Genomic DNA, 15,265 nt, shown 5'->3' on the forward strand with positions numbered 1-15,265 from the left:
GCTAAACTCTGGGAGTAGTAGTTCAACCTCTTCAGCTGATGGGTTGCTTGGAGGTCATGGCTGAAGTGGCTGTCATTGAGGATCTTTCCACCTCTGGAACCTTTGAGTTTTTAATTTGTCTAGACTAGAAAGGATAGCCCTTCTTACATCCAAGCTGTTCCATACTCTCATTCCAGGCTGCTCTAAACTCAGAATATATCTGCTGAAGCTTCAGCTCCTACACAAAAGCTGAGCTCCAGGCTGGCTTTCCAAAGTCTACTATTATGCTAGTTTGGGTGTTTTTATTCTGTGATCCTCTTACTGGCCAGGCTACATTTACTTCTGCATTCCAAGATCTTCATCCTTACAAAAAAACAAGATAATTTATTACTGTCAAAGCTACAGGAATTTTACTGTCAATTACTTTACATAATGGGCTTACGTTTTGTTTCTTTAGTCTTAAATATATAGCTAAAGACTTCAGTGTTTATTTGCATCTCCTTTGACAGGGCTGAAGCAGTTTGCTTTTCATCAAATCTCACTTTAGTTGCTACAAGTTGAAAGTTGATGAAACTTTGAGAGGTAAATTAGTTTGTTTTGGCTGCTGATTATATACTTTTCCATAGCTGTTTTATTTTAGTTGGGGTTTTAGGTATTGTTTTGGAGTTTTTCTTCTGTAATTTAATCACAGGAAAATACAAAAGTGAAGAAGGACCCTGACGATATAAGCTTGAGCAACAAGCAAGGTGATAGTAACAGCACAAGGAAATGTAGATATTTATTATAAAGGTAGTTTGACCCTGTTGATCTGAAGAGAACATAATTTTGTTGAATATTATTTATAACTGATTATTTTAAATCTAGCAGTGTAACAGCAAACTGAGCCATAAGAGTGTTAGTTTTAGGGACCATGAGTTACTTGTTTTAATGTAGTATTTCACATTAGGAGCTGCAGTGCACAAAGCAACAGCATCCTTCAAGATTCTCTTCTCTTACTGCCTGCCCTAGCTTAAAGGAAGAAGAAGCTCCAAGCAGCTGTGGAGACGAAAGAGAATTACCATGCAGTGAGGTACAGTGCAGTTTTATGATCAATGTAACTCACCTTCATTTGGCTTTTTCAATGTGAATTACTCAACAGTCATCTCCTCAAAGACATAAAAACCTATGTCTTTTGTAAATTATGCATTGTTCCTGTACAAGATAGTATTTGTTAACACTAAATAAACTAGGGTTTCTCAATCACTGTCATGATGTTGTAATTAATCTTCTTGTACAACCTTTCAAAATTAAAAATAATTATTTTCTTTTGTCTTGCCTCTTGCCAAAACTTTCTTTCCAAGTCCAAGATGCCACTATGAAATGTAACAAATTTTCTGATGTGTTTGATGTGAAAAGTTTGTATGTCTGTAAGATTGTGTTTGAATTTGAACAGGTTTGGATAGATTTCTCTATTGAAAATCATGGGCCAGATACATTCTCAGCAACAAAGGCAGATACATCCACAAAGATTGCTCAAACTCAGCTGCTCAGTCAGAGTCCTAGTCATGTCCAGCAGGTTCAGCTTTCTTCATCTAGAACGCATACTTTCTGTCAAATTTTAGATACGGGATCAAGCCTTCCTCTACTCAGTCCTCAAAAGAACAGCAGCCAGGGTAAGCCTGCTTTGTAAGCAGTCACAATATTTGACTCTTCTGGAAGTGTGGAATTATGGTCTATTCTGTCATCATTCTTTTACATACTGCTCCTCTTGTCACAGTCCTGTGATCAGAATCTGAATTAGTTACTTGAAGGGAATTTCATGGTTGCCAGCAGAAGTAAGAATTAAGAGGAATGTCTGTATAGCTGTCTGGTTTAAATGCCTTCCTTGCAAATACTTCTTCACTTTTATTAAGTACTCCTGTAAAATGCAACTTCTGTTTTGATATAGTCTAAAACTTAGCTGGGGCAGATGTAAATGTGTCTGTTTGAAAACTGTACGCTTCATGTGTTGACAAGTGACTCTTAGATCAAAGTGTAATTTGTAAATCCTTGCTTAATTTGCGTTTTCTTGTCTGATTTATAGCTACAATACTACCTAGAGTGCTAAGACCTAAAAGCCAAAGGTGACATCACAGGCATAATGCTGGTATATGCTGTGGGGATTCCCTAGAATTTTATAGTCCACTGCAACAAGTTGAGAAAGGAAAAAAGTAGAAGCAGGCACAAATTTTTACATATGAAACAGTCTTTACATGTGAGACAGTGTGAGGGTTAGGATGACAGGAGAAGGTAAAACCTAGGTCATGAACATGAATTAGTGTTACACTTCTACAAAAATCACTACATGTTCTTGGAAATTTTAGTGAGAACACCATTTGTAGGATATGTGCAGTGAAGTGTAGCCTCTTTACACAGCAAGTTGTTAAGGAACTTTTTAATGACAGCTATTATGTTGAGCAGTGTATTGCAGCTTAATGTTACATATTTGAAACTATTGGTCTGTTCATGAAGTAATCCTTCATTGGCTAAACTTTGGGAAACTAACTCCTTCTGTAGGACAAAAAATAATGGACTTATAATATCAGAAAAATATTAGGTATAGCTAACAGTGGAGTATGTTCCCTAGAGGGATCGTACACTTTTCTTTATAGAAGATAATTATAAATAGGCAAACATTTCTCCAGGATGTTCCAGTAAAAGTGGGTTTTGCTTGTTTTTATTAAATAAGAGGTGTAGCTTTCAATAAGTTATTTTTCAAAATGCTGGAGGGCTTATGTGAATTGATTGGGCTTTTTGCCTTGATGTTATTTTCATCATCATCATTACTCCTGAGATCTGTATAGCAATGTGGCAGCCATTTAGACTTTTTAAATGAGCTGTATTACCATTACCTAGATATTCGTATGTGATTAATCACATACAGACTGCAGGAACAAGAATGCAGTCACTGTATTCAGGGAAGTGATTTGTTCCCCTAAATCGGATACTTGTGAGGCCACTGTGTCCACCTTTGGACTCTCTTGTACAAAAGTGTGACAAACTGGAGACCAGTGGAGAGCCACTAAATGGCTGGGCCATGGGAACACATTAAACAAGAAGAGGTTTAGAGAACTGGGTTGTTAAGTGTGGAAAAGAGTAGGTGAATGGTCAGACTGGTGCTTTTTAACTACCTGGTGAGGAATTTTAGAGAAGGGAACCAGACTCTTAAAGATGCACAGTGAAAAGTGGCAATGGACACAAGTTCTGTCAAGATACATTCTGAGCAGGGAGTGATAAGCACTGTGACATTTCACCCACAGGTCCTATCCAGCCTATGTTACATCTATTTTTAAACCAGTGTATGGAGGCAATGAACCATCTTTAGTAGCTGACAAGAAAAAATAATACTTAAAAGGGCTTTCAAAATGAAGAGTGGATTATAAGTGTATTTTTTCACAACAGCAGTGCATTGCAGGGACAAAGTAAGGTGCATTGACAGACCTGTAGGACTGGAATGGACATCATGCTGACACTCATGATTCACGTGCTTTTTTTGTGAGGCTAGGACTGAAATAGGAAGAGTATTTCAGGCCAGGCCTATATTGACAGGATAAGCAAAAGGATGTCTTTGAAACATTACTGATAGTGCTGTGCAGTTTCGTGCTGTTGTATGTGTGGTGCAACCACTCTGGCAGCCTTACAAGGACATCAGTTTCTTAATGTCTAGAAATTTCCAGCCACTGTTGCAAAACTTAATGTAGATTTTCGGGGATCTAGAAATAGCAGAAGGGACAGAGGATACTGCCAACGTGGAACAAGTTAAATGTGAATCAATAAGGGATAATATTTTCCTAAAACCAAGTTTAATTTGATCTCTGCAACCAGATTTATATCCACCAGAGTGGAATTTCTTACTCAGACATGCAGGCCCTGAAATACTGCATTGCAAGAATACAATTTTTAAACACTCTATTTGCTTAGCTTTCTCCTCCAGAAAAAGGTGTCCTTAATTCCACTGGACTGAATTCTGTATTTCAGAAAAAAAAAGTGAAAGCAGAATCTTTCTTTTTTTTGGAACAACATCACCTTAGAAGCATTATATACAAATTTTTCAAATTCTGCTTCTAATTGTTAGCAGAGGCTTGTATTATTTTTCAGGCCTGAACTATAGGAATTAATTCAATCTTTCCTGTTTAAAACCACTCACTTTAATTTAATATATTCGTCAAATACATTGTTACAATGGATAGAACTGTCATTGAGACAGAGTGACTTGGAACTGGGCTTTCAGGTACAAGTGACGCATGCAGAGACTTGGAAGCTCAGTGTCACAAAATGATTTGCAGCAAAGCACACAAGTTAGTTTGCTTATTCAATCATTTTTTTTTTTCCCCAAGTTCAACTCTGTCCAAATTGGTAACAGCAGTAGATGTGTTTTGTGGGAATTTCTGGTGAAACAGAATTGTCACTTGAAAATGATCTTTCTGAATGTGTTGAACAGTTTCATTTTTTTCATGTTACATGTACAAAACAGCCTACTGGCACTCAAAATGGCTGGCATGTCAAGTAAGCCCTGCAATTTGCTGTATTTTCCAATATATTACACAATGCAATGACTAAATGTGTTTTGAAGAGTTAATGACTACATCTTAATTACTGAAGTGGACTGTTATATACTTTATTCATTTCACCATCAAATTCAGACCTTGTGTAAGCTTCCAAGCAAGTCAAAAGGCTATTTTAATTTTCTCTCTCCTTACTCTACCTGCTAATTTTCAGTTTAGTGTAGAAATTAGATTGATTTCATAGCTTGCATGGTAATTCTGCAGATAAGTAGAAGGAAGATGTTTAGAAGGATCATAAGTCCCTTCTTCAGGTATTTTTATGGTTCTGTATTATTGAAAGAAAAAGAACCTCTTAGAGATAGACAGGTATAAGCCCTGATGATATTAAAAGGCTGCATAGGATGCATGGGCTGTACAAATAAGAAATACACCTCTATATTTCTTTATTTTTTAAATGCTGTATCCCAGAGGTTGAGAGCAGATGGAGATTTTGATTGGTGATCCACTTCATATGTACCTTGAATGCTGATGACAAGCCACCCTCAAAGGAAAGTAGAGCCTTTTTTGATTTTAGAGTAAATGTTAGGCAGGAGGAGGGGAAGATTTGTAAAACATTTATAAAATGGAAATTTATTTTCTTCTATTTATTTTAATAAACTTTCTATTTGCTATTGAACATATTTACTAGTTTTTTCAGAGGGGAAAAAAGCAAACATCACCTATTGAAGTTCAGCTGCAATACTGCATTTAGCATGAAGCCAGTACTGTGAAGGGTTCTGTGTGGTACTGTGTGAAATGCTCCTTATCAGCTGCAATCAGCTATCCTTGGGTTAGCAGAGGCTGGGGGCACTACAGGGGGAATAAGAGTGTAAGGCAAGCTGTGTCCCCACTAGTCATTTGACTTATACATATTTAGTGTAGATGAAACGTATTTTCACATCCCACAACACATTTTTGAGAAACCCCACCATCACAAGTATTCAGAACCCTGTCCTCAGTTTAATAATTTGGATTTACATTTTAGCCTAACAAAGAACAGGAGTGAGCTGCTTTGAGGTAAAATAACTTTTTTGATTTACTACTTGAGCTTATATAGGGGAGTTTCTTGTACTGTAATTCTCACTGTAGGTTGCAAAGCTCTGTCGTCTGAAATTCCACACTTCATGGATCAAAAGTTATCTTAAGTGTTTCCACACTAGACAGAATTTCAACAGCTTTGACATCACTGACAGTTCTAAGAGCAATCCATGTGGGTAAAAAGCTGGCCAGAGAAAGAATCTGGTAAAATATTAACAAACAGAAACAGTGCTCTGGCTCTGGCTTCATTCCAGCTCCAATCAGAGAAAAACTCATGATCTCTTTTCTGCGTTACATAAAACTTCATCTTTGAAGTGTTTCACAAATATTAACTACGTTTTCTTCATTTCTATGTTCTTCTCCTGAATAGGAACTTGTTTGAGTTGGTGTTCCTTAGGAGCACTGTTACCCATAAGCAAATATCTAGTGACAAATTTCTTAAATGAAACTTCCATTTGAGGAAATTTCAGTTTGCCTATACAACATGTCTGCATATATCTCTTTTATCCTGAGGAAAAAAAAAAATCTATGAATGTTTGTTCATTTCTGACTGAAGTTAGCACACATCAAATTGAAGATATGTTAAACATTTCAATACACTAAACATTTAGTTCCATTTTCAAAAGCAGCTTAGGTGCTTAGCTATGATCTTGCTAGCTGTGGTCACTTCTGAAAGTAAGTTGAAGGATTGTAAATTAGGTGTGTTTTTTCATTGGTGTGCAAACTAAGCTATGGCATTTTAAAAGTATTTCTAATTCTGGGGTATTGATTCTTTATATTTTCCTAATTTTTGGAACTAACCTTACAAGTTTGCAGTGGTTGATTTTAAATTCCTGTGTTAGTACACACTTTTGATGGTCCAAAACTTAAAAATAGCCATGTAGAATGCTTATGTTCTGTGCTATTATTCCAAATACCTAACTAGTAGCCTTTACTAGTTACAACTATAGTTTTTCTACTAATGACAGGAGACAAGCATACAGAAGTCTTCACAGGAAGGGGTGGATGCATGTCATGCAGTGGTGCTTGGTTACTTTGCCTTTGGAATAACACAGTTAGGGCCTGCCACATTAATTTCTGAAAGTCATCCCCCTGGGTGAATACAAAAGGCCCATGAAAACTGAGTGAGTGTTTTAAAAAACAGACTGTCTGTAAGCAGTGTTAACTGTGTGCTATGGAGCACTGGATCTCCTCATTCCTGTTATTCAGACCACAAACAAGAAGTAGTATTATTCTGCTGCTGTTCCTGTTCAAGACAGCAATCTTTGAAGCAATATCTTTTAGACACTGCTGCCTGCACTTTTCTAAATGGTTGATGTTGTGCAATTCTGCTTTCTTATCTGCCAGATGTGGGAGAGGTATTCTAATGATTAAAGTCCATTTCCCATGCAGGAAAATACACCCAACGATCTTCATGGGCTCAAGCATCCTCTTCCATACCTTCTTCATCTGTAGGAAACCACTAGGTGGCAAGCTGAACAACAGGATTTCGCATCCACAGCTCAAGAGTCCACTGAGCTTTTGTCACCAAGCTGATTCAGTGCAGAGATCACACACACGAGTGAACAGCTGGTTCAAGCTAAGCCAGTGTATAAAAATTATTTTGAAAAGTGTCATGTTTTGACATGAGCAACAGCGTCATACTTTGCATACAGCTATAAACCTTCAATTCATCAATTGATCAATTCATCCCGTAGTTCAGGAATATGTTGTAATTCCTTTGATGTAGAATTTTGTTTAGACTTTCTACCATGTTCAATGGGCTTTGAAAATTTACCTTCTCCTACTAGTAACTGATCTTTGTCATTTTGTGCACCTTTTATTCTTGCTGTAATTGAGTAGTATCTGGGACTGCAGACCATGATGCTTATAAAATGATACTAATACAGAATACTGTAGTATTTATAGTAGTATTTATATAGTAGTATTTTATATACAGGTTTATTACGACTACTTCTGCTGTCCACTTTGACTCTCCATAGAAAATCTGAAGTTAAAGTCTCAATGCCTTGAAAAATAAGAGTTAAGTGGCTGGAGTCAAACACCTGTAAATATTACCTATAGTTTACAGTGAATAATGCAATTGAACAGTTCCACTTATCTTACCTGAAGAAACCTGTGATAAGACTGAAGTTCAGTTAGTTGGAGATAATAGTTTTTGGAGAATTATGTGAGAACTACAAGATGGACTCTGGTATTAGGACCAGTCCCACTGCTTCCTAAACAAAGATGTTTCTTTTTGAGCTAGTCCTTACTGTAAAGACAGATATTTTTTAGATAACAAAACCAAAGATGTACATACTAAATGCTTTCCTAAGTGAAAGAAGATTGAAAAAACACCCAAAAGATAATGGTAGTAATGCAGCTTTGTCAAGCCAACAGAGTTACCTCTGAGTCTTTTATATCATGCATATCCAAACACATTTTCTCAAAATGGAGAGAAGGGTAAACTTTTAAAATATAATGTTTTAAAACAGCTGAACAGATAGGTAGTGCTTGACTTGAACTGTTACACTGACCTTCCAGCTGTCATCCTCTCTTAAGCAGTCTGATGCTAATGGAAAAGGAACATGTACAGATGAAGGGAGGATTGAGCAGATGATACTGTGTTATACCATCAGTATGGCAAGCCTTAATGGACTGTACTGGGTTCTTATGTAAAGAAATGGTCCTAGTAATATAAGATTTTGACAATGTGGCACTATGGCAGCAGTATATTTAGAGGAAAAGAGTAAACCAGCTCTCTTCAACTATCCAATCTCATAATTGAATACAAACATAACTACAAAGTAATTTTCTGTCTGTTTTTTGAGCAGGGGAGTTTGTAGTTGTACATTCAATCAAGCAATCTGAAGAATCTCAGCAAAATGTCAAAGCCAAGGATAAACTTGAAACATCAGCTGAAGATTTGACAGTCAGAGGAACAAGGCTGGAAGTTCAGCATAAGTTAAAATCCAGGAGTTTATCTTGTGCTCATCTATTAAAATCAAAAATCTCTTCTAGCATGGTAAAAATCCGCAATTATAATATTAAAGACTGATTTCTATGTTGTCAGCATGTTGTAGGTTCACACTTGCTATTAACTTACTTTAACATCTCTGTATCAGGTCTCATTATTAGCCACAGTTTTGTATGTCAGGTTGAGATATCTGCAGCCAGAAGAGAGAACAAATACCCTGTTTCATATAGTGAAGCCTAAAATAAAGGGTTAATCTGTGCACATTATGAGGTTACAGTCTTCACTGTTAATACTGATTTATTTTAATTATATATGTTAAGATTTTCTTGCATCATGGATTTAGAAATGCTCAGTTAACACATAGGCAAAGCCTTGTGCCTTCAGGCAGGACTTGCAGGACTCCAGCAGATGTTTTGTTGAGAAACTGTAGATGTGATTTAAGCTTAGAAGTGGGATGCCTCAACCTACCTGTCTTCTAAATAACAATGCAACCGTTAATCCTGTGCAGCTATCTTTCTACTTGATAGAAAAGAGTCTGTATTACATTGCATCTGAGTCTGTATTATTTCTCATCTTCTGTAGCTCTTTCCACTTGTTCAGAGAGCATGAAAGAATATAAAATTAAATTTCTATTGTCACACCAGGGATTGTATTTTCCCTTGACAAGAGATTGTATGGACTTCAAAGCAGTGAGAAACACTGCTACAATGTTACAACCATATATTCATAATAATAGAGTCATGTTGGAAGAAGTAAGTCTTAAAACAGATGAAACTAAAAGAAAACTTGAACGAGTTGTGATGTAAGAAAGGATAGCTATGTAGCAATGATCGTGCCAGGACACAAATACAAGTAATCAGTGTATTTTTGTAGCATTTCCAATAATGCTGACCTGTCCTGGGATATTACAGAGATGAACTTTCCTATAAGTAAAGGAAATGCACATGAAAAATTCAGTAAAAAACTTTTAACTGTGGGGATGGTCAAGCACTGGAACAGATTGCCCCGAGGAGTTATGGAGTCTCTGTTTCTATGGAGATACTCAAAACCCAACTGGACATGGGCCTGGCCAGACTGTTCCAGCTGACCCTGGAGCTGGGGGCTTGGACTAAGTGATGTCAAGAGGTACCTTCCAATCTAAGATATTCTGTGATTCTGCAAGTGGTATCACTGAAGTGAATAATACTTATCAGTTGCTGCTAAATATATAAAATCTAAAAAGATTAAACGAAGGAAGAGAGCTACTAATCCATGAGTGTCTTTTTTTTTTGTGGAGTGGTTTGGTTTTTTTTTTTAATAGAAATGCTTGCCTGATACTCTTTGCAAAGAGGTGTTCTGTTCAGCACCTGACAGAGTGGTAGTAATCCATTTGAGAATTTGAGTAATTATTTTGTACTACTTGCTGAAAATATTTTGCTTTAGTACAAAGGTGCAATGATATTATAATCAGATGCTAAATCTGCAAGAAATTTCATGAGATATTGCTAAGCCAATATAAGGCCTGAGAGACCTTGTGAGCTTCTTTCTAAACATTTTCATTACTTTAAAATCCTGTCATTTGATTCAACATTGTTCATGAGCCAGGACAACATGATGCACTCCCTTGAACCAGGCCCTGAATGAGTTCTTTCTGTAGCACAAAGCATAGTGGTTTCTAACAACTACAGGAATTTTGGCCCAGATCACACCAGTTAAAGCACTCACTGGTTACTTCTAGAACTCTGTGTGTAAATTCCAGATTTTATAATAGCTGTAGATCATAATGAAATTTTTTTTTTGTTATTTACATATTTAATATTGACCTGTGGAGATTCACAATAGTTCGGTGGTATGAGATTCTGTGCATGTGTTAAAAGCAACATAAAAGAGCAGTTTGTTCCATGATATTTGTAATACTGCATCTGAACGTGGAAAACATTTCTCTTTATTCCTTACACTGTGGGTGTAAGCTGATGGGCTGCGGACTTCAGAAATGCCTCTGTGTAGGTTTGTATGCAGGTTTCTACGGCTATTTTTTGTTTGCTTGTTTGAGGGCTTTCTGCTTTGTGGTTTGGTTTTTTGGGGGGGGGTGGGGTTTGGTGGGTTTTTTTCTGTTTTGGTTTGGGATTTTTGGGGGGTTTATTGTGGTTTTTTGGTGTGGTGTCCCACTTACTCCCCCTCCCATGTCAACTGGCATGCCTGTTCATGCAGACCTCTTGCCAGTAACGCAGCTTTAATTTATTCAGTTTCTCTGAGAAACAGGTTTCCTTAAGTCACCTGCAGGTAAGAAAATATGATATCTGGGTTGTTTAATTTTATTTTACTTGTGGTAGAAAAAAAAGTAGTTCAGTTATTGTACATTTGTTTCAGAGTACTTCTGAGTACATAGCATGTAAGTATGAAAATTAAGAAAATTTGCATGAGAATAAATAATATTATAATATCATTACATATTGCGTAGGTCGGTTGTGTTAAGGGCGTACTAAATACAGCAGGAAAATCCTCATGTATTTTTCTTATGACCAAAATATTTAACAAACTGGGCACTGATTTCTAAGAAGCAGATTAGAAGAGTGGCAGCAAGGTACTACTGTGGATACTATTGAATTGTACAAAGAAAGAAATTCCCACAAAGAAGGGAATTCAGGCAGGTCACAGAGTACTGAAAAGGTAAAAGAGGACATTATTTATTGTTGTCCTTATCAAAGGGTTAAAAACCTGTTATGTTGAGGACTGTATAGATAGAGGCAAAAGGTCTGCGCCGAGAAGGTCTAAGTGGAACTGCATTGCGAAGCGGCAGTGCAAGCGCCACCCGGGAGCGGGGCCTCTGCTCAGAGCCGGGAAGGAGAGACAAGGCGGGGGACTTTCTTGCATCCCCGTGTTCAAGCCCACGTTTGCCGACCGAAAGGCTTTTTTGTTTCGGAGTGGCAGTCGTGGCAGGCAATACAGAAGGAAATTCAGATTCATTAGTGTTCGGGTTTAACTGAAGGAGAGTAAGTTACGGGGAAAGTGGATGAGAGGGGCCCACACACAGAGCGATCCGCCCCGTTCCGGTGGGAAGGGGGGCGTAGCAGGGGCACGGCGGGGAGGGAACCTCTGGCGCCCGCCCCCCGCCTCCGGACTCGCTCTCCTGCCGCCAGTCAGGGCGGCGCGACGGGCCCGGGCACGGGGCAGCGCATCCCTGGCCGGCGTGCCTGCTGCCCTGTGGTAACCCCGGGACCGCGCTCCGCCGGGGTGAACGACCGCCGCCGCCGGAGAGCGACGGGCGCTGCTCGCTCTGCCCGCGGCCCCAGCCGCCCCTCAGCCGTCACCACATCGCCTTATCGCTTAGCAACACCGCGCGGGCGCCGCGATTGGCAGGGCCGCGCCCCCGCCCACGGGCCCCCGCCTTCGCATTGGGTGCCGTCCCGGGATTGCGCGTCCGGCTCCGCGTCCTTTCCCTTTGTGCGCCACGGGTGCGCGCGGGCGCTGCGCGACCCGACCGCGCTTGGACCGGCGCCTGCCGAGCCCTCGCCTCAGTCGCCGAGCCACGGTGCCGGCACAGCGCGGTCGCACGCCCCACAGTGCACCTACCCGCGGGGAGGTGGGAGAGGGACACGACAAGGTCCGCGCCCACGGGGGGTCGGCGCTGCCCCGTCCCCGGCCGGGCCAGGCCAAAGCCAGGCAGCGCCTAGCCCTCCACGGCCTCCAGTACGGGGCGGGGCCCTGAGAGCTTGGCCCGGTGCCGCGGGCAGGGAGGCCCCCCTGTGTCCGCCCCGGCCTGGCCAGGGCCCCCTCCTCCCGTGGAGCGGCTCCGGCGGGCAGAGGTTGGCATCACCCCGGGTCTGACCGGGGCGGCCCTGCCCCGTCTCTCATTGGACTGCGGCGAGGCGTAAACTGTCAGCCCATGTGGCGTGGCCGCTGGAGGTGGCGACTGCTTAAATAGGAGTGGGAGCTAGAGGGAGATAGTGAGGAGAGCGCGGAGAATCGGCCGTGTGCAGCCCGGCACCCGCCGCCGCAGCGTCCACCCCGCAGCATCTCGATCCCGCACTGAGCTGACGACAGAGTCTTACCGACACGAAGCCATCCGCACTTGTGCAGGTATCGACGGGACAGCGGGTGCGGCGTGGTCAGGATAGCGGCAGCTTCTGCTCCAGGCTCCGCGGCCCTCTGCGCCCCGCGGGTGCTCTGGGGAGGCTCCATCTTGCCCTCTACGCCGAGTGGGCGATGAGGGTCCCTGGTCTCGGCGGGAGTCCGCGGGCTCGGTCCGCGCCACCGGAAGGTTCTGCTCCCCGGCCCTGGGGTCGCCGCGCCCTGTTGCTCCGGGCCGCAGCGTGGCCCAGCACGGTCGTTCTGGGGAGAGTCCCCCACCTCAGCGGCTGGTTACCGCGCCGCAGCCTCCCACCGCCCGGCAAGGTGGCTGCATTGTGGTGCTGGCGCTCGGCCATCTTGGTGGCGGGCGGGGACCCCTCTCAGCCGGGCCGAGCGGGATCGGGGGCGCGGCCGGGCCCCGCTGCCCGCAGTCCTCGCGCGCGCCCGGCGGCAGCGGCTGCGTGAGGGGCCGGGCGGGCCCGCGCTGCCGCAGCTCGGGCGCCGAGCACCGCACTGCCTCGGGCGGCGCCAGGGCCGCGCGGGCCGCTCTGCCCGGGCAGCGTCCTGCACGCCGTCCCGGGTTCGCGCGAAGGCGCGGTCGTGGCGTGCGGAAGAAGCTTGTACGAGAGGATATCGGCGCTCGATATTGGGAAGGGGGTCTCGCCAATAGGCTCTGGGAATCCATCTGAGGAAACGTGCCGTGTATATTGCTAAACTGTTCTTTCGCACTTCGGTATAAACCAACGGCCAACACGAAATAGCCCGGTGATCGTACACCAGTATTGATTTGATGACACGATTCTGTTAGGAATGTGATCATCTCTGTTTGGTTGTTTTTGCACCTGTTTGGTTCTTACTCCGCATTCATCCCCTGGCATACGGCCCTATAAGATACTGAATGCATATTGTCCTAGCTAATAGCGTTATTTGGATGCTTAGGCAGTATTAAGGGTGTGTAAATTAACTGGCCTACTCTGTCAGACCACCTTTTGGGGGCTTTGGAGCATGTCTTGTCTTAAAAAATGGGAGAAGAAACCTCAAGCCATATGAGCAAACGATTCAGCTTTTCCTGCAGCCTCTATCCATCTTGAAACAAAGTGGCAAGAATAATACATTGTGAAAGGCTGCATTTAGTGGGTGAATTCAGAGAATGAGGGCAGTTATGAACAGATATTTTACAAACGTGATATAGTCATACTGGGGACTTAGATTTTTATACAAGTAACTTCTGACCACTTGGAAATCAACCAAGCTGTGTTGATTCCATGAGTAAAGCCTAACTTACTATTTCTCCAGTAACAGATTTGAACCAGATTGTGTTTCCCTCCAAGTAGTGCTTTTTAAATATAAACACACTCTACTTTTTCATTTGTGTTGTGGTTGACAGGACAAATACTTACCTGAAGCAGAAGCATTTGAAACGTCTTTGTTAAATTGAATCTGTAACATACAGATTGATGGTAGCCAAATGCTTTCAAAAGAATGAAAGCCAGACTATGTTTGCCTCTATTCTGTGAATGGGGTTTTTGGAGGCAAGCATTATAGCTCTTCATAAGTGAAGTTTCTGTGTAAGGACAGTTTTTTATTACAAATTTTAGACATTACAGCCAGAGATTAGGAAACCTGGGTTGTGATGTAATCATACTGAAAAACAAAGAAAACAGTCCTTTTGTCAACATCTGTGCTGAGGAAAGCCATGGAGGAGTCATGAGTGTCTCATTTTATAATAATGAGAGATCCAGAAAAGATGAAGATTTGGACTGTCTAGAAACAATAGCAGAGCTGATTTTAAGGATTCTGTCCCACCATGATGATAGCTATCAAAATAACAGTGAAATAAATGTTTTGATCCTGTCTAGGAAAAGGAAACATGCATCAGGCAAAACAAGATTTGGGTTTTGATTGTCATTTCTTTGCAAACAGCTGTTTCTCCCTCCCTCTCCCCTTCCTTTCCTCATCAAGCCCAAGGTGCACCAGACTTTACCTTCACTTTGTGGTTTGGTTTTGGATTTTTTGGCTTTTCTTTCCCTCTATAAGCTTATATGCTTAATGGTCAGAAAGTTATTTCCATAGGGAAACAGTAGATAAAAGTATTATAGAAAAGAGTTGTGTAGCTGCGAGGGGTGGTAGAAAATGGTGGTTAATAATTTTTAGATTAATTTTTGGTGCCAAATTAGTGAGGGACTGGAAAAAGAAATGTTTTAAATGCAATGAAAAACAGTATTTCAAGCTACTTAAGAGTAGCTTTGATACCAGAAGGGATTGTTAGTTATTACTAGTCACAAACTGAATGAGTCAGCTCCACAATACAATTGCTAAAAAATATTATGCAAATCCAGCAAGATGGTAGTTTAGGCTTAACTGAGGTGTCTACTGCACTGATACTTTGGCAGAGGAAGGGAAGGTTGACTGTGGTGTGTTTGCTTCTCTCCACTCAATTAAAAACTCTATCTGTCTGAGGAAAATTCATGCAACTCAATTTAAGCAAAAGCATAGGATAAACTGAGAAAGAAGAATGTTAAATGTCTGATTGGATTCAGAAAATACAGCCTTAAGAAACAGAAGACTCCTGTTTGCCCCTCTTTGTCTCCTGTTTGGACCTGTTGCTTTTGAACACTTCACTCATCAGAGGTAGTAGGAGCAGTCTGTTTGTATGTTTTCTGTAGTCTAATGTCCT

At 41.5% G+C, this 15,265-nt stretch overlaps 2 protein-coding genes across 14 annotated transcripts in view; both read left to right on the plus strand.

Moving 5' to 3' along the window:
- The window catches only part of CCDC57 (coiled-coil domain containing 57), a 33,672-nt gene extending 25,039 nt beyond the window's left edge, over nucleotides 1-8,633 (plus strand). For 10 of the 13 annotated variants that reach the window (XM_064395389.1, XM_064395395.1, XM_064395399.1 and 7 more), the window contains 3 exons: nucleotides 926-1,048; nucleotides 1,412-1,631; nucleotides 8,396-8,633. In XM_064395389.1, coding sequence (XP_064251459.1) covers nucleotides 926-1,048; nucleotides 1,412-1,631; nucleotides 8,396-8,619 — 567 coding nt within the window. In that variant the 3' untranslated portion in view covers nucleotides 8,620-8,633. The other 3 variants (XM_064395397.1, XM_064395398.1, XM_064395400.1) reach the window with 3 other exon arrangements.
- Nucleotides 8,634-11,813: 3,180 nt separating this feature from the next.
- The window catches only part of FASN (fatty acid synthase), a 42,025-nt gene continuing 38,573 nt past the window's right edge, over nucleotides 11,814-15,265 (plus strand). Inside the window, exon 1 of the mRNA XM_064395378.1 lies at nucleotides 11,814-12,597. The gene's annotated coding sequence lies outside the window, so the exon portion shown is untranslated. The remainder of the gene's footprint in view (nucleotides 12,598-15,265) is intronic.

The sequence above is a fragment of the Passer domesticus genome, chromosome 20 (assembly GCF_036417665.1).
Source record: "Passer domesticus isolate bPasDom1 chromosome 20, bPasDom1.hap1, whole genome shotgun sequence".
NCBI lineage: Eukaryota > Metazoa > Chordata > Aves > Passeriformes > Passeridae > Passer > Passer domesticus.